Source organism: Palaemon carinicauda, chromosome 11, assembly GCF_036898095.1.
Source record: "Palaemon carinicauda isolate YSFRI2023 chromosome 11, ASM3689809v2, whole genome shotgun sequence".
Lineage (NCBI taxonomy): Eukaryota > Metazoa > Arthropoda > Malacostraca > Decapoda > Palaemonidae > Palaemon > Palaemon carinicauda.
Genome location: NC_090735.1, coordinates 74,953,185 through 74,975,794, shown reverse-complemented (window position 1 = coordinate 74,975,794; position 22,610 = coordinate 74,953,185). Strand labels below are relative to the sequence as shown.

General features: G+C 47.5%; 1 protein-coding gene across 3 annotated transcripts in view; it reads right to left on the bottom strand.

Moving 5' to 3' along the window:
* LOC137650072 (adenine DNA glycosylase-like) overlaps window positions 1-22,610 on the bottom strand; it is a 476,996-nt gene that overhangs the window by 439,484 nt on the left and 14,902 nt on the right. For all 3 annotated transcript variants that reach the window (XM_068383131.1, XM_068383130.1, XM_068383133.1), the window contains exon 2: window positions 22,292-22,507. In XM_068383131.1, the coding sequence (XP_068239232.1) occupies window positions 22,292-22,475 (184 nt within the window). In that variant the 5' untranslated portion in view covers window positions 22,476-22,507. The remainder of the gene's footprint in view (window positions 1-22,291; window positions 22,508-22,610) is intronic.

Genomic DNA, 22,610 nt, shown 5'->3' with positions numbered 1-22,610 from the left:
GGCAGAGGAAGAGAAGGCTCCAAGCAAAATACCATGAGCCCACACTCATGGTAAGCATCCGGAAGCTTGTCCCGGCGCTGAAGAAGGTCGAAACCCGAGCCTACCGGAGTTGACCAGTCCTCCAAACAGCAGAGGAGGCGGAAGCCTGCACCTGAGCGGCCAAGAGGAAGGCAGGGAGAGTTCTCTGGGGAAACAAACCTGCTATGCCACGGCGGGATAGCCACACTGCATCATAAGCAGGAATACTTGCAGTCTAGGCTGAATTCGACAAGCACCCTGGAAGATGGATGGAATGGAAACTGAAAGTACCAGTCCTTCCGATCCAGGGTTTAAGGAGTCCTGTCGCCTCGTTACCAGTCTGATCGATTCTGCTGGCCGAAGTTTGTTCGACAAACTTGATCGGGGCTGAGAGGTCGACTATGGACATCCCCTCTCAGATCCTTCCTTACAAGAAAGGATCGACTGAGGGGGCCGGGGGTGAAGCCGTCGATGATCCTAAGGAAGACCTTCGCCTAAGGTATGGATCATTCCGCCCAACCGGGCAACTCTGCTGACGCTATGGCATAGAGGTTCAGAGACACTGATTTCGCTGACAGAGACGGCAGGCGCGATATCCTTGGCTACTCACAGAGAATATGCGGGAATGGGCATCGGGAAGCTGTCATTCGGATGAGTAACCTTAAGCATCCTCCCAGCGAAAAACCTGCAATCCTAGAGTTCGTGAACTCCTTTTAGGACTAAGCCCCCCCGGGGGAGTCTCCCGTGCCATCTGTTCCTGACAGGAGAAAACTGCAATTGGACACCTTGTCCCAGTTGTCGTAGCCGATAACTTAGGCCGACGTGGTTGAAAGAAAAGGCGCTGGAGCCTTGCAGAGTCTGGAAGAAAGCGCCTTGGAGGAGTGAAACCGGAAGTCGATTTACTCCGCACAGCAGCTGTCTAAGTCTCTGTCCTTGGGCACAAACAAACTCTTCTCATGGATGGAAGGGTGTCTGAGGTCGTCGACCTCCACAGATGAGACACCCGAAGGAAGCCCTCAGTCAGCGCGTCCAGATGGTACAACATCGAGCTTGTCCGCAAGTTAGATACTTAACGACGAAAGGCCAAGGTGCCTGAGCTCGAGAGGAGGAAAGTACCCTTGATCTTCCTGTAGCTTCCTTGAACCAAACCTCGGGCCGTAACCGAGGAGGGAAAGAACCTGGTAAGCTCTCAGAGGAAGAGGTAAGCAGTCACCCCTTGTCCGATGGAGAAATCTCGAACGGAAAGCCCCCCCGCCAAAAATCCTTCCAGGGAATGACGGGGGAGGGCTAACCCAGGTTCAGGAATAGAGGAGTGTTGCTCAGATCTCCCTTAAGTTTCTCCTATTCTTGCAAGTGCCATGCTCTGTGTTTACGGGGTGAGACAGTGTTCTGGAAATACGCTCCAGAAGAACTCGCCAGGCTGGTCGTGCTGCGAAAACCCCATTGGGAATCGTGGTCGCAATTGCCCTGGAGCTCGCGCGACGGGAATTCCTGGTGGTCGGCGGGCGATAACCCATAGACGAGCAATGGATACTGCAAGAAATACGCCGACATTTGTGCGAAGAAACACTGTAGGTTCGCGCGACGGAACACCATCCGTCTGCGCGATGGAAAAAAACCGTTGGTTCGCGCGTGGGCGAACATTGGAGAGCATGAGCGTAGACGTGCAGGCACGTGGGCGTGTGGGCGCGCAGGCGAGTGGTCGCGCGGTTGCACGGGCGAGCGGTCGCGCGGGCGCGCGGGCGAGCGGTCGCGCAGGCGCGCGGGCGAGCGGGCGCGCGGGCGAGCGGGCGCGCGGGCGAGCGGGCGCGCGGGCGCGCGGGCGCGCGGGCGAGCGGGCGCGCGGGCGAGCGGGCGCGCGGGCGAGCGGGCGAGCGGGCGCGCGGGCGAGCGGGCGCGCGGGCGAGCGGGCGCGCGGGCGAGCGGGCGCGCGGGCGAGCGGGCGAGCGGGCGCGCGGGCGAGCGGGCGCGCGGGCGAGCGGGGCGCGCGGGCGAGCGGGCGCGCGGGCGAGCGGGCGCGCGGGCGAGCGGGCGAGCGGTCGCGCGGGCGAGCGGTCGCGCGGGCGAGCGGTCGCGCGGGCGCGCGGGCGAGCGGTCGCGCGGGCGCGCGGGCGCGCGGGCGAGCGGTCGCGCGGGCGCGCGGGCGAGCGGTCGCGCAGGCGAGCGGTCGCGCGGGCGCGCAGGCGAGCGGTCGCGCGGGCGCGCAGGCGAGCGGTCGCGCGGGCGAGCGGGCGCGCGGGCGAGCGGGCGCGCGGGCGAGCGGGCGCGCGGGCGAGCGGGCGAGCGGGCGCGCGGGCGAGCGGTCGTGAGGGTGGGCAGGTGGATGAGAGCGAGTCCGAGGCGGCGAACGCAAGCGTTAGCGCGATGGCAAGGAAACGCGCTGCCGCGTGGGCGAGGAGGACTGCTGGCGATATAGATCAACAAGCGATCGGTGGTGAGCTGGTGAGCGCTAACGCGCAGGTTGGCGATGGCGCGTTGTGATATGCCGACGCGATGGTCGAGCAGTATGCGCAGGTGAGCGATCGTGCGATGGCAAGCAGTATGCGAAGGTGAGCGATCGCGAGCAGTGATCAGCATGCGCAGGGTTGCGCGATGGTGATCAGTATGCGCAGGGTCGCGTGATGGTGTTCAGCATGCCAGGGTCGCGCGATGGCGATCAGCATGCGCAGGTTAGCGGTCGCGCGATGGCGAACAGCATCTGCAGGTGGGCGATCGCGTGATGGCGAACAGCATACGCAGTTGAGGGTCGCGCGATGGTGATCAGCATGCGCAGGGTAGAGCGATGGTGATCAGCATCCGCAGGTGTGTGGTCGCGCGATGGCGATCAGCATCCGCAGTTGAGGGTCGTGCGATGGCGATCAGCATCCGCAGTTGAGGGTCGCGCGATGGCGATCAGCATCCGCAGGTGAGGGTCGCGCGATGGCGATCAGCATCCGCCGTTGAGGGTCGCGCGATGGCGATCAGCATCCGCAGTTGAGGGTCGCGCGATGGCGATCAGCATCCGCAGTTGAGGGTCGCGCGATGGCGATCAGCATCCGCAGTTGAGGGTCGCGCGATGGCGATCAGCATCCGCAGTTGAGGGTTGTGCGATGGCGATCAGCATCCGCAGTTGAGGGTTGAGGGTCGCGCGATGGCGATCAGCATGCGCAGGTGAGATAGTAGCTGGCAAACCATGTTCCTTCAGAAGTGTTGGAGAACGTTGGCGTGCCGGCTGTAACACACGTGGGCGATCCGGAGATCGCTTCTGAGCTGATGATCGCTGACGAGCTGATGATCGCTGGCGAGCTGATGATCGCTGGCGAGCTGATGATCGCTGGCGAGCTGATGATCGCTGGCGAGCTGATGATCGCTGGCGAGCTGATGATCGCTGACGAGCAGAAGGCTACGCGTGGAAGCCTGCGCAAAGAAGAAGAGTCCTTGACCCCGACCTGAACCGAAGTTCTAGATCGCGAGGGCGAACGTGGGCGCACAGGGCGCGTAACAGGAAGCAACAGGAACCGCAGGGAAGATCATCTTGAAAGCGCTGACGAACAGGAGAGCGCTGATGAGCAGAAGGGCGCGCAGGGAAACCCTGACACGCAAGGGAAGAACCCCCGTGGGGGCAACCCTTTGCCTCGAAGGGATCGTTGTCCGCCGGGAGACTGATGTCCGTCGGAAGACCGCTGTCCGTCGGGCAGACCGTTGTCCGTCGGGAAGACCGTTGCCCGTCGGAAGACGAGATCAGACTGCTGTCCATCTGCACCAAGGCGGAAGATCGAGAAGAAGGAGTTGTAGGCTGCAAACGGAGATCCAAAAGGGCTCCTCAAGCACCCTTATAGGGAGATGAGAGGCCCTTACGACGAGGCGGACGGTGGGCCTTACGGCGAGGGAGGCCAACAGCAACAGCAACAGAAGAAACCTCCGAAGAGGAGTCTCTATGAGTGTACTCTCTCGCGAACGAAAGAGAAACACTTCGTGGAAGAGACTGGTCAGCCAGTGACCTAAAAGGAGCAATCCTCCGAAGAGGAGCTCCTGCAGTTGCCCAGCCCCTTGAGCGAAACTGCAGGTGCGACCACTCAGCACCAAGAGCATAGTCGCACGAAAAAAAGGCAAGAGAAGAACCCCCCAAAAGGGGAAAAACTCAAGCCTGGACAGGAAAAACTTCCCTCGGAAGGAAAGTTATCTGCCCAAGGAGGCAAGCCTCCTGACTGTTCTAAAATTAACTGGAGAGCTGTCTGTCGACACGGGAGTACTACCAGTAGAAGGAGACACGCCCCTGACGAAAATACAAGGGGGGAGGTAGCAACAGCCGAATCCCCAGGACTCAACCAGACAGCTCACACCGTTGCTATATTACAGAAACGAACTAGATCGGTAACTGTAAAAAAATAAAACAAATAATATTAGTACACATTCATTCCTCCGGGAAGGCTCCGAAGAGGAATCCCGAGGGAAAGGAACAAGAATTACACAACAGGCACGTGCCCTCACAACCACTTACACTCGCGGAAGGAGAGCTGTAACCAAAACAGAATTATAACAATTATAATTATGTAACTATGTAATTATGTAATTTAAAAATGAATGAACACTAAAGAAAGAACGAAAACCCCGAAAGGAATCGTTCTAAAAGCTGAAAAACAAAAAACAACTACAATTAGATTCATAACTAATTGATACAAACGTATGGCGTAGCAACCCCCCACACGGAAAGGAAGCTAGGCTACAAGGGCGTAGTAACACGTAGTAAAAGGGTGAACGACCTCAAGAGAGAGAGAAAGATATAAGTCAAACTCGATCGCCACCATAAAATACGCCGTGGTGGCCTAACTGCCGAGGCCTCCACGTAGATATCGTACACTACACACACACATCTGAAAAGGAAACTTACTAATTTCTATACTCAAATATATATACAAACATGAAAACATGTTTACATATATATTGAGTAAAAGAAAAGTAAGCGATTAAGTAAAGACAAAACAGACAATGGCTGCCAAGCGAGGACCAAGACAGAGACGTCTGTCACAGTCCGAGCCAAAAGTTAAAGTGAGTATTCACCTGTGTGTGAGGGGGAGGAGGGGTAGCTAGCTACCACTCCCCTACCCCCCCGCTAACTAGCGCGGGGGTAATACACCCTCGTTAAATTCTAATGGCTCGCCATTTCAGCTACGCTAAAAGTAATAACCCTTTGTAAATAGCGTGGTTTGTATTTCGGTTACGGAACAAATTGCCTTTACCACGACCCTCGGACCCCGTGTTACGCTTGCGTTTAATAGGCGAACCGTCTTACGACGACTGCAAAGGGTCAGAGCTGTCCCCATGGCTATAGCCAGGACGCTGGACCTGTCCTGAAGGGACTGACTTCCGCTTTAAGGGTCTAGAAACTTTGCTCCAAGGTTTCTTTTGCGAGAAGCCTTCGGATGACGAGGAGAAAACAGCCTCGCTCGTCTTATGGTAGGGGCGATCTTGACGAGACACGCCCGATACCACAGAGGGAAAGTCTGTTCGTTGGTTAAAGCCTCTCGTCCCCTTAAGTACTACGACATTACTTCTCCCTGGTGCAGGGGAGCCTGAAAGAGGTAAGAGACGGGAGGCCATATCCCCATCGAGGAGATAGGGTGCGCCAGACGGGGCATTCCTGCCAAAGCCCGACACCCACGGCCGAAGAGTAGCCCTTGCTGACCGAAGAGAGACATCATCGGCCTGTAAGATTTGCAGTGATTAGTGATGGAGGAGGGGGTTTGCCCTCCTAAATATACTGTGTATATCATATTCATGTCTATATTAGTGTCTGCCAACGAGAAATAAGGAACAAAGGGAAAACCCACTTACATCATCATTCAGCAGAACTGACGACAACTCGTAACAGAACGAGCACAAATCCGGGAACCACACTGGGTATTGGGCCTGTCCCGGTTCCTGGATAAAGGGAATGGAGCAGTGAGCATGAGACCGGCAGAGGTCATGCCCAACGGGGTCGCTGAACGAGGCAGAGCATCCTTCAGCAGTACAACGGGCCTTCTGTAAAAGAAAGGAGACATGAGTCTGGTGATGCTTGAAACTCTGATAAGGGATAAAAACCTATTATTTTAGAGTTCTGGCACTCACTGAATTACCTAAGCACCCATATTGCATTGACCAAACAACTAACTATTAACTTTAAGTTGATACTGCCCTATACCATTGTTGGCACTTTAAAATTCAATTGTCTGTATATTTGTAATGCACCCAATGTCTGTTAATGACATAAGGATAATAAGCTTAAAGTAATCCGCCGACCTCCAAGGGTCGGGGAAGCAGTGACATGCCCTTAAAATAAATACAAACACCAGCCTTAGCTAAAGGCAAGGCAAATATAAGTGTGAAGTGTATGGGCGACCTCCGGTGAAGCCGGAGCTCCGGTGAGGCCGGACCGTAATGAAATGTCCTGAATAAAGGAGCCTTAGCTAATTAGCTAAGGCAACTTTAAGTGTTAAGTGTTTGGGCGACCTCCGGTGACGCCGGAGGATAATGAGATGCCCTGAATAATTCAATTGTGGCTAATAATTCAATTGTGAAAGATAAAAAGCTAAGTCGTAGCTAAAGACTAAAGCTTAGATTATAGTAAAGCGTATTTACGATCTCCGGTGAGGCCGGAGGGAGAAGAAAGGTCCTGAATAATTATTGTGAATAACAACACAGTTGTAATAACAAAGGCTATTGTGGATATGGCCGTGGCCTGAGACCGAAGTAAGGGCCACCGGAGGGTCGTATCTAAACAATATGAAGCCCGTCCCATGTAGTAAACAATATAAATATAACAATAGAACGAAAGTTATTGAGAATCCCTCGTGGCGGAGTATAACTCAAGGCGGAGTGGAAAACGTTCATAACTACTCCCGAGCCGTAACGGGGAGAGGACGAAACACGGACCAAAATAACGCTAACAATTGAAAAGTCACGAAAAATAAATAACTCGTAAGTTATCATCCACCCAGAGGGGGAGAGGTGAGGGAGGGAGAACCCGCTGAACGCACAAAACGGAAAACGGGAAATCCGCTCCCCCACTGGAGCTAAGAAAGAAAACGAGAGAAAGGGGTAACTCGTGACTGCGAACAGAAAACGGGGACCCCAATCTCTCGCCCTCTTGGACACAAAAACAGGACTAAAAATCACAAAACACTATTATAAACGTATAAAATAAAAATGTACATCCATATAACACTACGATCGAAGAATAGCATCCGTTAAAACTTAAAATAAATAGCACAGTCGAGTGACGAACGCCTCGGGCGGTTACTAAACAAAAACAAAGCTAAATCGCTATCTCGATCGTAGGCTGGACTTACTAGCAAAAAGTACCATGAGCATAAATACACAAAAAAATAAAAATAAAAATAATAACGGTTCTAAAGGCATAAGGCCAGGGACTTAACCAAGAACCTAAGTGACAGAGTACTAAACGGGCAGATAAAGATGAATTCCCAAACAAGTGAACAAACAATGGCCGCCATGAAAGGCCAGACGGGAAATAATAAAACAGACTATACTGGATATAAAACACAAGCCCGGTACAATAAAATACTGTCAAAACAAACTATGGTACTTAACATTGAAATGTGTGAAGATGGAGCTTCGGACATGACAAAATAAATCCACGATAGATAAAAAAGACCGAGAGCACAACGAAACAATTCAACACTTGAATTCCAAAAAGAAGGATGCAGATGGCGCTCGCGTCGTGGCGTGGGTGGTGCGGCGATGGGGATGTGTCTAGGGCCTCTGTATCGGCCCATCCCTTTGGCGAAGGAATTAACTAAATGGAAGACAACCTGTGAATAGTGGATTTCACGCGCCTTTGCTTTATACACGACACCCAAAAGGTGCTCGCGCGAGGGTTGTAACCTCAGCATTCCATGCTTTTATCTTTCTCTGGTATAATTGGAAGGTTTTTATCAGAAAAGGTATACAAGAAGGACTTTTCGCCCGGCGCCACAGGTCTCTCCCCAGAAATAGATTTTTCCTTCGTCAAAATCCCTTAATTGCGAAATGAGTCGTATAATGTAAGCACATTAGTACATGCAAAAATCAGTAAACATATATATCGAATAAAACGGAAATATATAAAGTTAAAAAAGGATCAGTGACTGGGGAGGAGACTAAACACTAGTTCATTAAAGACTACGTTTTCAATCTCTCACCGTACAGTGCCTTGGGACGAGAATAAAAACTAAAAACGTTTTATCCTTTCTCCCCGTACAGAGACTTGGGACGAGAGTAAAAAACTGAATCGAGAACAACGTTACTCGCTCCCAAACTCCTTACTTGGGACGAGAATAAAGATTGGATCGTTCTCTCTTCCTCTCTCTCTCTCTCTCTCTCTCTCTCTCTCTCTCTCTCTCTCTCTCTCTCTCTGTCACACAGAAGAGAATTGCCCACTCACCCTTCGTCAATAAACAGGATATTTGACCAAAGGAAAAAACTGAAAGGACTTAGAAATTGAAAATTAACAAGTTCCTTTAAATTAGTATTTAAAACACTTCAGTTTGAAAGAAGAATGAACAAAACGTCAAAATCGATTTACTCTTTCTGCAAAGTGAAACCGTGATTCTCTCTTTCTCTATCGTAACGATAGAGCGCAAACTGCATAGCATAAAAAAACCAAACGTTAGTTCAACTTTGAAAAAAAACAGCACGAAGACTATTCAAAGAAAATCTTTCATAAAATATTTTCTAAAAAAAATTCATTTCATAACTCTTACAGAGCAAATGATTTAAACTTAACGAAAATAAAAGTTGAATGGGCTCAACGTTGTTTAACTTCGGTTTCCAAGTTAGAACCACCTACATCTCGGACTAGGGGAGGAATAGGCAAAGGCCGCATATAAACAAAACATAAAATTTATCTTGATGTTTAGTATAAATGGAAAGCTAATCGAAGAGGCCTAATAAAGGCGGGTGAGATACAAAATATATAGAGGAAAATCTATAATTATCAACAATAATTTATAACGTGATAAAATAATCGCTAAAAGCCTAAAACACACTTCCGTACACTAAGGGAAGGGTCGGCCATCTTTACTCTATGGAAAAAACCAGAGATAAAAAAGCAAGGGCAAAACACTTTTACTCTCCTTTCAAAAGCATTTCTTTTGAGGATAGTATTGAATAATCCAACACGGCGAAAGCAATAAAACCAAAACCAAGTACTTCACCAATTCGGTAGAAAACTCGAGGTCATAATAGCGAGTGGAATCGACTTGTCGATGAAACCGACAGAGAAGAACTGAGGCTGTTTACATGTATATGCGGTATCTGGCCGATAGTGGGCACTGGTGGGCACACCCGCAACCTTCATGGCGATCGCTCGCGAGTTTTTGGGAATCTGTCGAGCCGTCGGAGACGTCAGCTATTATATATTCACCGGCTAAGTTTAATATTCAAAAACACCGAGTTGTTGAGCTACGCAAAAAGGAATACAGATGGTGCCGTGAGCGGCGCCGTGAGCGGCGCAATGCACGCTTACGAAACGGGAGAGGAGAGATACCTTGCGAGCAGCTCTCCTTTTCTTTCTCGTTTTCGTTTTCTTGCCAATTGACCCCTTCGAAGTGTTAACTCTGTTCGGGGTGCAGATTGCTATGTGGCGTGTCAAGAATACGTCCTCTGATATTTCGCGATATCCCAGGTTCTTTTATTAAGGATATTCGCTCCAGGAGTTAGAATTCTGGGTACCTTAAGGTAAATTCTCTGGGAATATTGCAGTAGTTTTATATACCCAAGGAAGCTACCCTTTAGGAACTTCCATCAGGACGACATGGCTTGAGCCCAAAAAATAACTCATGCATTACGAACGACAGCACTGAAGACGCCTCCGGTCTAGGCAATAGCTCTGCCAAAAAGTTACTTTAATTCAATTTAATTTTTAACTTCACGGCCAGAGCTAAATTTATACAACGTAAGAATCAAATACTCAACTTTCCAGAGGAAGAAGAGGCTGGAGACTGCATATTAAATCCAAATTACGAGAGAGCACTAGGAAAACCACCGAGCGAGACCGCTACAGAAAAAGGAATAAAGATGGCGGCGATTATGGCGCCATCTCAGTACTCAAACAGTAACGGAGGAAGGGAACTTTATAACAGCTCCTCTTTTATTCAGCCACTTTTCCCCCTCGAAGCGTAAACGCTATGCGGGGTGCAGATGCTATGTGGCGTATGAAGAATACGTCCCCTGATATTATGCGATATCTTAAAAGGAAACTTTAAGGATATTCACGCCAGGAGTTAGAATTCTGGAGACCTTAAGTTAAATTCTCAGGGAATATCACTGTAGTCCAATATACACTAGGAAGCTAATTAAAAGAACCTTCCATCACGACGACATGGCCTGAGCCCAAAAATAAACATAGAAATTGCAGGCCAGACCAGAAATACTTGTTTCATCTGAAAACAAAAGTTCATGCTACTCAATTGAAAATTCAATAATTTTCTAATACATTTCTGAGGAAGTCTGTCTATTTACACTGTGTAAAAACACACGGCACTAGTGTTCAGTCTATGTTTCTTCACCTTTAGACACTGGAACAGTCCATTATGTCACCTTGATGACATTTCACTTACCATGTTGCACTATAATGTGCCAACATGTACACCCTATAGAATTATAGTCCCAATTAATTCACTGTTCCTCGCAGCACTAGGCGACAGGTTTTAGAACACTGCCTGCTGCCACCACATATCTCTTCAATTCTTGCACTTGCTTCGCGTAGTGCTTGAAAAACACTCTGGATGACTTCCATCCAGTATACGAGCGAAGACGCTCGAAATCCATGAGTTGGTAAAAATTCAATGACGAAGCAATTTTCCTAGGATCATGACCTGCGGGTGTACTGTCAGGATCCGCTCTGCGAATAAAGTAGGTGATCTTCGCCCTTAGTTGTTTCAGGGATAAGTTTGAGCCCTATGTTTCCCCTTTAAAGAGCTGTCCTCCCCTGAAGTCTGAAGTTCTACGAAGATAGACCTTTAGACACTCCACTAGACACAGCGAGACATCTTCCTTCAGAGGGCAGATTCTCCAGGGACCCCACCTCCTGGTGGGTAGCTGGTTCTTGGCGAGAAACGTTGGGTCAAGAAAGGGATTCAGTTCTCCCACTTCAGTAAACTGAATATAGCCCTCTTCCCGAGAAAGGGCCACTATCTCACTAACTAGCCCCCGAGGCTAGAGCAAACAAGAATATAACTTTTTGAGTCAAATCTTTCAGAGAGCAATTCTCATTGTCCAATATCGAGGCAAAGTGTAATACCTTATCAAAAGACCATGAAATGGGCTTTGGAGGTGCTGCAGGCCTAAGCCTAGCACAGGCCTTAGGAATCTTGTTAAAGATCTTATCAGAAAAGTCTACTTGGAAAGCGTAAAGCAAGGGTCTAGTCAAGGCAGATTTACACGTAGTTATCGTGTTGGCTGCTAAACCTTGTTCATGAAGATAAATAAAGAAGGATAGACAGAAATCTGTTGAGATTTCTTTGGGTTTTCTTGCCTTAACAAAAGCAACCCACTTCTTCCAAGCAACTCATATTGCCTTCTGGATTCCTCTAAGAAGTCTATACTTTCTTTCGAGATCCTAAACCTTTTCCTTACTGCTAAGGAGAGAAAATCATGAGATGAAGGTCTTGGGTTTTCCGTAATGAAGCGAAGACAGTTGACTTCTGTACTTGTTGAGTCAGAACTGGGTCCGGCAGAGGAATCAGCCTCAGCTGCAATTCCAATACTAGAGGGAACCAGTTGCTCCGGGGCCACTTGGGAGCCACTAGAGCTGCTGTTCCTTGAAAAGATCTCAGCTTGTTGAGGACCTTCATCAACAGGTTGGTTGGAGGGAACAGATAAATCCTGGTCTATCTGTTCCAGTCGAGTGACAAGGCATCCACTGCTTCCGCTAGAGGGTCCTAGTATGGGGCCACATAATGAGGAAGTTTCTTGTTGTCGCTCGTCGCGAAGAGGTCGATCTGCAGTTCCGGGACTTGATGTAAGATGAAGGAGAATGATCTTGCGTCTAGGGACCATTCTGACTCTTATCGGCGTTAGTCTGGTTAGAGTGTTAGCCATCACAATGCGGAAACTTTAAAGGTGAACTGCTGACAAGTGCCATCTCTTCTTTATCTCTAAGCGGAAGATGGCTAACATTACTTGGTTGAGTTGAGGTAATCTCGAGCCTTGACGATTCAGACATCTCATCATCACCTCGTTGTCCAGAATCAGTCTTATGTGGACTGAAGGGCGAGGGGACAATTTCTTCAGAGTGAGGAAGACTGCCATGGCCTCCAAAACGTTGATACGGAAGGTCTTGAATAGAGAGGACTAAGTTTCTTGGACTTTCTGCTGATGAGAGTGACCTCCCCATCCTTCCTTTGATGCGTCTGTGTGGATGATGACTGAGGGTGGAGGCGGCTGCAGAGGCACCGACCGCCTTAGGTTCTTAACCTTCGACCATGGCTTGAGAAGCGATCGTAGTCGGATCGGCATCGATTTTATTAGATCTCTTCAAGCGTTTGATGTGTATCTTTTCCAGACTCCTGATGCATCCTTTAGCTACGCTCTTAGCACTGGGTCTGTCACTGATGCAAACTGAAGGGAGCCCAGCACTCTCTCCTGTTGGCGTCTTGATATCCTGTCGGATTTCAGTAGTCTCTTGACAAATCCCACTATCTCTCTCCTCTTCTTTAATGGAATGGAGAGCTGATGTGACTGTAAGTTCCAATGTATACCTAGCCATTGAAACTTCTGAGCTGGAGATAGACGAGACTTTTTGATGTTGATCTTGAACCCCAGATGTTCCAGGTACTGGATCACTTTCTTGATGTTGATCTTGAACCCCAGATGTTCCAGGTACTGGATCACTTTCTTGGATGCTTGGATGCATTCCGTCTCGGATGCTGCCCACACCAGCCAATCGTCCAGGTATGATACCACCTGGACACCTTCTAGGCGTAGTTGTTGAACAACTGCATCTGCAAGCTTCGTGAAGATCCTTGGGGCTATGTTTAGCCCAAAGGGCATGGCTCTGAAAGCGTACTTTCTTTTTTGTAGCCTGAATCCTAGGTAGGAGGAAAGTTGGCGATTCATCGTAATGTGCCAATAGGCATCTGCCATGTCTATGAAGACTGTGTATGCCCTTTTGGGCAATAGGGTCCTTATGTGTTGAAGGATCAGCATCCTGAACTTGTCGTTTTCTATGAACTTGTTGAGTGGCGACAAGTCCAGAATGACTCTGAGTTTGACCGAGTCCTTCTTGGGAACACAAAACAGCCTTCCTTGGAATTTGATGGACTTTGCCCTCCTTATCACACCTTTGCTCAAAAGTTCTTGGGTATATTCTTCCAGAACGGGGTTGGAGTGTTGGGAGAATTGAGTAAATGATGATGGAGCTGTCTTCCAGCTCCAACCTAGTCCGTTCTTGATCAGGCTGTGGGCCCAGGGATCGAAGGTCCAGCGATCCCAGAATAGTTGGAGTCTTCCTACTGCCGGAAGCATCTCATAGCTTCTGGTGTCCAGGGGCTTGCCTCCTTGACCGCGTCCTCCCCTACCCCCTCTTCCTCTAGAGGGATGTCAAAAGGAACCTCTACTTGACCCTCTACCTTTAGGGCGAAAGGTAGTGGTCTGCCTCTCATAGGCGGGAGCGAAGGTTGGTGACTGAGTCACCACCTGCTGGGCTACAATCTGGTAGGTGGGCTGGGGCTGTGCCACCATATGGGGTACCGCGGTCATAGGAAGTTGCTGCTGTTGTCTTGCGGGGCCAGAGTGCAACCTTGGCCTCTTAGTCTTCCTTTTCGGTTGGGGACCCTCATCCTGGGAAGACTTCCTTTTAGCCGACATACCCCACTTTTGGAGAAGATTCCTGTTCTCCGTGGCAGCCTTGTCGACTATCTCCTTGACCACTTCATTCGGGAAGAGGTCCTTTCCCCAGATATTGGAAGATATCAACTTCCTGGGTTAGTGTCTTACCGCAGCCGAGGCAAACATGAACTCATTGCAAGCCCTTCTAGCCCTAACAAAACCATAAAAGTCTTTGATCAGGGTTGCCAAATGTTTTGGCCACGACCATGTACATATCTGGGGACCTATGTTCACTGGCCATTGCCTCCAAGGTAGTCTGGAGGGACAGAGAGGCAGCAAGCCTTTCCTTCGTCTCCTGCTCCCTATACTGAACTGGCGTCCAGCGATATCCGCCTCCAACTTCCCGACTGAGAAGCTAAGCTGTATATCCTTCCAGTCCTTGTGATCTGTAGGCAGGGCTAAGGAAAGGGGCCTACACTCCTCCAGTGAAGGGCAAGGTTTCCCAGCTTCCACTGCCTTCATCACCGCCTTGAACCCTTTTTCCACAAAGGGATAGGCCATTGTCGCTGGAGCAAGAAAGGAAGGGTGTTTCTTACTCAGGGCTGGCACCTTAAGAGTTAGTGAAGCCCCTGTCCTTCAGACTGCTAGCCAACAAAGCTTGAGCCTTTGCATGGTCAAGCACTATGACCTCCTTCGGCTCTGTCTCCTCTTTGGATACAGGTTCCGCCTTTAGACGGACGAAGCAGTCTGTATAGGAATCAAAGCTGGGCCAGAAGTCGATGTCCTCAATAAGGACAGCTCAAAGCTTTTCTGAGATAAAGATCTTCCCATTCATGATTGGCATGTACTCTGCAGGCCTCCATGGGTTTACCTCAGAGCACAAGGGAAGATTCTTGACATTGAGTCTCTTATGAGACCCACGGGATGCTGCAAGCTGATGAATCTCCTTCCTTAATGCAGCTTCCCTTTCTTCACTCCACTTTTGGAATTTCTCCATCATAGCCATGATGTCAGACAGGGTCTTATCTGATGCATCAGGTGGAGGAGCGGAGGACGTAGAGGGCACTGGTTCTGGGGCTGGAACCGACGAAACAGACACTGTTTCGACTTCATCCTCTTCCGTTTCCAGAGCCAACGTTGACTCCTCTTCCTGACCTTCCGCAAGAAGGTCCTTTTCGGTGTCTTCTGACACCTCTGACATCCTCTCCTCTAAATGGATGTCCCTCATCGCATCCGAGACATCCGTATCTACAGAAATCTGGACACAAGGGATCTCAGGGTGAGGCTGTGGTATAACAGCATCCGCACATCCTCTAGGGAATAGGTAGGCCCTGATACGCTCATTCGGGAGGTAAGGCACTGTGGCATTTTTCTGGAAGCCACGAACCCATCTACGCAGCTTTCTCCGCGCTGCATCCCTTGACTCCATTGTCTTGGGGTCTTCAAAGGCCTCAATAACCAAGGCTTTGCACACATTACATACCTGGGGGTCCCAATATTTGAGAGGTCCCTTGGTGATGGAACAATAGGAGTGCGTCCTACACTCCTTGTGGCCGCAGAAGTCCTTGCTACAGACGTTGCAGAAGACGCTACGGCTCTTCACATGGACCTCCTGTGAAGAGAGGAAAATAAAATGAGTATAAGGTAGTTCATCTCACTAGATAAACTAATAAATATCATTAATAATATTTTACATTTTATTTTATTGCATATAGCTTAGGATAAATAAGCTAGAAATGAATTAGGAAGACACATACTGTACGTGTGTTTCCTGCCCAGCCAATTGCTGTGACCTCCCTCAAGATTAAAGCCTAGGGTTATCCTCCTCAGGAGGTCCATTGGAAGAGTTCTAACCTATAAGGATAGATACGTGTAACTTAACACCAACTTCCAAAAGAATTAATAATGAGGGTCATTCGTAACTGATCATTTATCAGTATATGGAAAGAGAATTCCTTTCCTTATCTTATATGGTCTCAACAATAGACTGCGCCTGGATATACAGAGTATGTTGAAAATTTAACTACTTTATACTTTTATACCATAGTTTTCTGTTTGCAGTATGATTTATACTGCAAATATACTGGCTACTGTATAGACATATACAGTACTGTAGTTCATGCCGGCATGTTGCCGGAAAGGCTAGCACCCAGGGCACAGTTCAGCTGCCACACCATGGACTGGAATGATGGACGGCGGCCGGCCAGTTTGCCGGCGGCGGCTTGCCGGTCGCCGGCGGGTTACCGGCTGCCGGCGCACTGGACAGTCAGCATTCTATGTGACAGGGTAGTGGCCGGTAATCAGAACTCGGCCGGCTCTTGCCGGCTAAGTCAGTTGTGCCAGCGGCTCATTGGCTGTCGGCGCACAAATTTAGCCAGCATCTTGCCGGTTGGGGTAGTGGCCAGCAGCCCCCAGTTAGGTTAGTGCCTGGCGGTACTAGCCGATAGAGAGAGAGAAAGCAAGGAGTGAAGAATGATGTAAGAGCACTGTCTCACTTCCTTCCTCCGGAATGAGGGTTCAAATAAAAGGGGAGAATATAAGATATTCAGGCTTCCACCCATCCACCTTCATTGTCAGTCTCTGCCGGACACAGGTTGTGAATGGCAGTCCAAGAGAGGACTGAAGAGCACTCTATAGCAAAGGGATCTTCTGCCGGCGGCTGGTCCCGCCGACACAGCTATCCCAGAGCTTTGTGTCCGAAAGGGAAAGCTGAGCGACTAGGTCATACAAACAGAAGCCCGAGCCGGCCCTACAACCTGCCGGCAAGCGGTGAGATTGCAGGACGACGGTCAAAGGATTGTGATGGCTAGGCCATCACTAAAGGACAGAGGGGGGAGGGAAAAGGGTCCTGTATAAGGTGTGAGAAGAGCCGACAGGTTGCCGGTCCTACCACACCTTCAGGAAGCTCTGTTTCAGTATCAGCGCCATCCTAAGAGGACGGAGAATCTATTCTCCAGCCTAGGGTCTGCCAATACAGTAAAGGGGCCGGCAGCCATCTAGCCGCCACCCTTAAACAAGAGAGAAACAGAGTTCCAGTGCCGGCACCATCCTAGGCAGCAGAAGAATATCTATTCTTCAGCCTAGGGTCTGTAAGCACAGGACTAGTCTACTAGACCACAGGGAGAGGGGGTAAATCATATGACCCCCTTCAAGAGCAGTCTAAGGAGGTCTAGCCACCTATGCCGACAGCGTAAACCGACAGGGAAATACTATTCGCCCTACCGGTCAGCTGCAGTCACACGACTAAGTACTCTGAGGTTCTGACCTAAACCCAAAGCTTACCATCTGCAGCTAAGGGAAGGGGCAGAAAAACCCTAGCCTCGTCCTGCCTGAATGACAACTCGAGGCACAACCAACTAGGGTTGTAGCCTAAAGCTACAGTCAGAGGGAAGGAGGGATTACCCTATACACGAGGGTAACCGGGGAATATGTATGAAAGTATACTAAAGCCACTAGGCTACTAGCCCAGTGACAGTGAGATCGACTACCTAAATCATCGAAGCTCTCTCATATGCTATCTTTAGAAAAGGAAATGTTTATATGCAATCAATATATCTTGCATGTATAAATTGCCTAATATCTTCATTTAATTTCAACAACACCAGGAATGCTTATTATATTATGGATGAAAGTAAACCAGAACGCCTAGGCTAAGAAGCCTAGCATAAACAAGATCGGCTACCTAAATCGCTGAAACTAATACGAATACTATCGGCATAATATAATTAATTCCTAGCAATGAAAACTGAATAGCTAATTTCATTTATGCTATTATACCGGAAAAATCATTCTGGCTAACAAAATAACTCATGCGTTTCGAACGACAGTGCCGAAGAGGCCTCCAGTTCAAGCAATAGCTCTGCCAAAAATTAACTTAATTTTGACTGAATTCTTTACTTTAAGGCAAGAGCCAAATTTATACAACGTAAGGATCAAATACTCAACTGTCCAGAGGCAGAATAAGCTGGAGATTGCATGATAAATCCAAAATATTGAGAGAGCTACAGATAAAGAAATAAAGATGGCGGCAATGGTGGCACCATCTGAGTACTCAAACAGTAATGGAGGAAGGGAACCTTATTAACAGCTCCTCTTTTGTTTTGCTACTTTTCCCTTCGAAGCGTAAACGCTATGCGGGGTGCAGATTGCTATGTTGCGGGTCAAGAATACGACCCCTGATATTATGCGATATCCTTAAAGGAAATTTTAAGGATATTCGCGCCAGGAGTTAAAATTCTGGAGACCTTAAGTTAAATTCTCTGGGAATATCACTGTAGTCAAATATACCCTAGGAAGCTACTTAAAGGAACCTTCCATCAGGACGACATGGCCTGAGGCCAAAAAACTAAGGTTTATTTTTTGGTAAGACACCTTAGATGAAGTCTTCCCATTGGCAATATTTGATCTAACAATATTTCCTGGTGGTATCTCTAGAGAGGATCTTAATATAATGGGTTTTGTGTTCGTCTTTTTCTTTATCCTTTTGATCTAATTGTTAAGGAGGGTGGTGGACTTCAACTTGAATTTCTGATTTGATCAATTTACCTTCCAGTTGATCAGAAACATCAGCAGACAAGATATCATATCTATTACTCCTAGACTTTTCTTATGGTAGAAGGCGAGAGAGATGGAGGTCTCTCTCTTTTTCGATTAAAAGGTTGTGATCTCTCAGGTTTTTGCATCTTCCCCACTATAGGTTCACCAGGTAAATTTGTTTCAATTGAACCTCCATCAGATCAGGCAAGGACATGGCCTGAGAGAGGTTTGTATTATTGTTTAGAATCGGAGTAGTTGGCTTGTGAATAACTTTCAGATCTTTAAGTATGTTATGATTTTTCTACAATTTCTGGGTATAGATTTTCTATAGGACTTTCAACCTCATTAAATACTTTCATTTGTTTCTTTATCTTGGTAATGGAGATATAATTTTCGTCCGCGTGCTTTGGCAAGTTTTTCTTCAGAACCATTGAAAAAGGTTGCTCTGGTCTTATCTGCTTTTCAAGAGCTCTTTTACGAGCCTCTTTAAAAGTAACCCTTTCCATGGTCCTAAAGGCGTGAATTTCTTTTTCAAAAATAAACTTCAACACAGCTTTTAGATGTAGCTGGGTGTGCTTCCCCACAATGTAGGCACTTTGGATTTTCTGTGCATACTCCATGACTATATTTTCCACAGTTGGCACAAACAGCTGGCTTATTTAGTTTTTCTTTGCATTTCTGGATTAAATGGCCATACATTTGGCAATAATAACATTGCAATGGTGAAGGGATACTGTATATGGTTTCAACTTCAAAGATAGCCAACCAGCTTTTATAACATTTGGTAATCTGCATTGATCAAATGTTATAATCAAAGTAGCAAGAGGAATACATTGTTCTCCAACTCTCTTTCTCCTGACTACATCATAGTGACCAGGTAATACTTCTACTTTTCTATATCTTTTTGTACTTTCATCATTTCTCACTCTCTCTCTCTCTTCTTCTCTAGCGTTTCCTTATGATTCTTTACTTAACATTCTTTACATAATAATAGAACCCGAGTTGGAGCTGTCTGTACCGAGGTCCATGTTTGTATTTTCCAGGTCGTCAACAGAGGGGTTGGGTTTTTTTACAAGAGCAAGCCGAGTTATCTACCTCTTATCGGAGGATGTCAGTCCTCCTCTCCCATGTGGCCCAACATGAGAAGAGGTTTCAGTGGGGACCAGTCCTCTATTAGAGAGGGGCTGCCTCTCTTAAGGTGGGCGTACACTAATCAGTGGGGGTGGTTAGCCCCTCCCATCGCGACTCCAATGCCTGGCGTCACCCATTACCCGCAAATATGGGTGACTTAAAACTAGATCACTGAAGCCCGACTCTTAACAGACTTGGTATGCACCCAATGGGGTCTGCCAGAGGGTGATGGCGTCTAAATTGGTACAGGTTGAGATGGAATGCCGTCCATCTCACACTGTGTCAAATCCAAAGAAGCAGCCAAAGCATAATCAAACAAGCCAATGTCGTCAACAAGTTCAAGCCCAAAAGGAAGAGATGGGAGAATAAAAGAAATAACCAAAAGGAAAAGAGAGTGCCAACTAATTTAGTTGGATCAACAGTTGGGTACCAAGGTCCAGTGGAAAAGTAGTACCCACTGTTATTAGAGCCCAGCTGCTAATCCCTAAGCACCATCCTCATCAAGGCTTCAGGATCTGGGGGGTCGCTTTGCTTGGCGGTAGGACATCAAGGAGGACTGGTGCTGGCTTAAATGGTCATACAATTGGCAATGATAACATTGTAATGGTGAGGGGATGTATGGTTTCACCTTCAATATAGCAAACCAACTTTAATAACATTAGGTGGTCTACATACTGTAGATTAAATGTTGCAACCAAAGTAGAGAGAGGAATGCATTCTTCTCCAACTCTCTTTTTGCATTCTGACTACTTTTATTACTCCTAGACTTTTCAGTTCATCCTATAGTTCTTTTTCCTCTATTTCTAGCAATTTTGGAGCATATATCACACCCCTACTCTGGTTGAAAGTGGGGTGCGAAACACATTTAACATTATGACCATCCAATGTTGAAAATGTTTTAAATCTTTTGCTTTGAATTGGGAATAGTGTCTCTACCAAAAGACTTCCATTTCCCTGGGAAAGAATTTCTGGTTGCCCTTCACATGTATTAATTACTTTCTTATTAACTTTAAAAACATTAACATGCTCATATCTTCCATTTTCAAATTCCAAAATTAAAAAATATTCATAATTCATTACTTCATAGTAACCAAGTAATACTTCTACTTTTCTATATTTTTTTCTACACTTCCATCATTTCTCATTCTTTCTCTCTTCTTCTCTAGTGTTGTCTTATAATCATTCTTTACATAACATGAATAAGGATCTAATGTTACAATATTAGAACCTGAGTTGGAGCTATCTGTACCGAGGTCCATGTTTGTATTTTCCAGGTCGTTAACAGAGGGGTTCGTTTATATAAAAGAAGCAAGCCAGGTTATCTACCTCTTATCTGAGGGTGTCAGACCTCTTATCGCATGTGGCCCAACACGAAAAGAGGCTTCAGCAGGGACCAGTTCTCTATTAGAGAGGGACTGCCTCTCCTTATGTGGGCTTACACTGGACAGTGGGGGTAGTCAGGCACTCCCACCAATGACTACAATGCCTGACGTCACCCATTACCCGCAAACATGGGTACCTTAAAACTGGATCACTGGAGCCAGACTCTTAACAGACATGGTCCTCACCCAATGGGATCAGACAGAGGGTGATGGTGTCTAAATTGGTACGGGTTAAGATGGCATGCCTTCCATCCCACACTGTGCCAAATCCAAGGAAGCAGCCAAAGTATAATCAAACAAGCCAAAGTCATCAACAAGTTCATGCCCAAGAGGAGGAGAAGGGAGAATAAGAGATACTGTATAACCAAAAGGAAAATAGAAAGTGCTGACTAATTTAGTTGGATCACCAATTGGGCACCAAGGTCCAGTGGGAAAGCAGTTCCTACTGTTCATAAGAGCCCAGCTGCTAATCCCTAAGCACCCCATCCTCGTCAAGGGTTCAGCATCTGGGGGCAAGCAAGAGGATCCATCTCTGACATCAACGAGGGCTGCAAACTAGCACCACGGGGAAAAAGGTGCAGCAGGTTATCTTTGGAGGGCGGACCCGGAAGCCCAAAGAATGACTACACCTGTAATAAGGGAGAAAGAGTCATGGACTCCCCCCGGGGGAAAGAAGCGGGGCAGCTTAGCTAGGGTAAGCGACATCGTCTCTCAAGGACCGAGTTGACCAGGCGATAAAGGGCCTGCGCTACTACTCGATGGTCTCTCGGAAGAGACCGAATGAGCAGGAGCTTCGAAGTAATGACGGGAAGAGGAAGAAGAAAGCCTGGGTTTCTTCTGCTTCAAAGAAACCTTCAAAGAAGAATAGTTTGGCTTAGAATTCTTCTTCCGCCGTCGCCCAATCTTTTCCCACTGAGACTTAGACCACTCCTGACATTCAATACACTTATTATCCCTATCATACCGATGACCTCTGCAGAAAGGGGAAAGGGTGCTAGGATCGGTGTCCTGAGCAGACGTGAAAGTACCGCAGGGGAGGCCCTCAAGTCCAGGGCAGGTACGCATGGTCGGCAGAAGTCAACACACACACACACTGAAAAAAGAAAAAGCACGAAAAGCATTAATAGCAATCCAAATATTTGGTAAGGATGAAGAGCGGCAACGACTGTTCACCATCCGAGCCAAAAGCAAGTAGATCAATCACAGGTGTGAGTAGGAGAGGTGGAAGGGGTAGCAAACTACACCCTACCCCTGACAACTAGTAGGATGGGTAGTTAACCCTTGCTAAATTTTAATGGCTTGTCCTTTCAGCTTCGTTGAAAATAATACCCCTCATAAATAGCGAAAGTTTGTATTCCAGTCACGGAACCATTACAAAACTTGAAAGATTTGTTTTCGTATCAGAACAAATTGTTAGATTCATTTTCTCATACCTGCATATGCTCTCTTGTTTACATCAGCTTCTGTAGCAGCAATGGACCTCCAAGGTAGCTTCCTTTTGTTCAAATCATACCATGAAAGTAACTTTTCTCTGAATAATTCAACTTCTTTGTCTGAGAAATTATGAATAGCACCAATGACCACGGATGATGAAGCTTTTCTGGTTGTTTTCCCCATCACTAATGTAATACAACAAGGCAAATCAGTACCTACAACATCAGAAACAGAAAAGTTGAATATGCTGTCATGGAATATATTAAATTTTAAAATTAATACAGTAAGCAAATCTTAAAAGAAAATGTTATTTCTGGG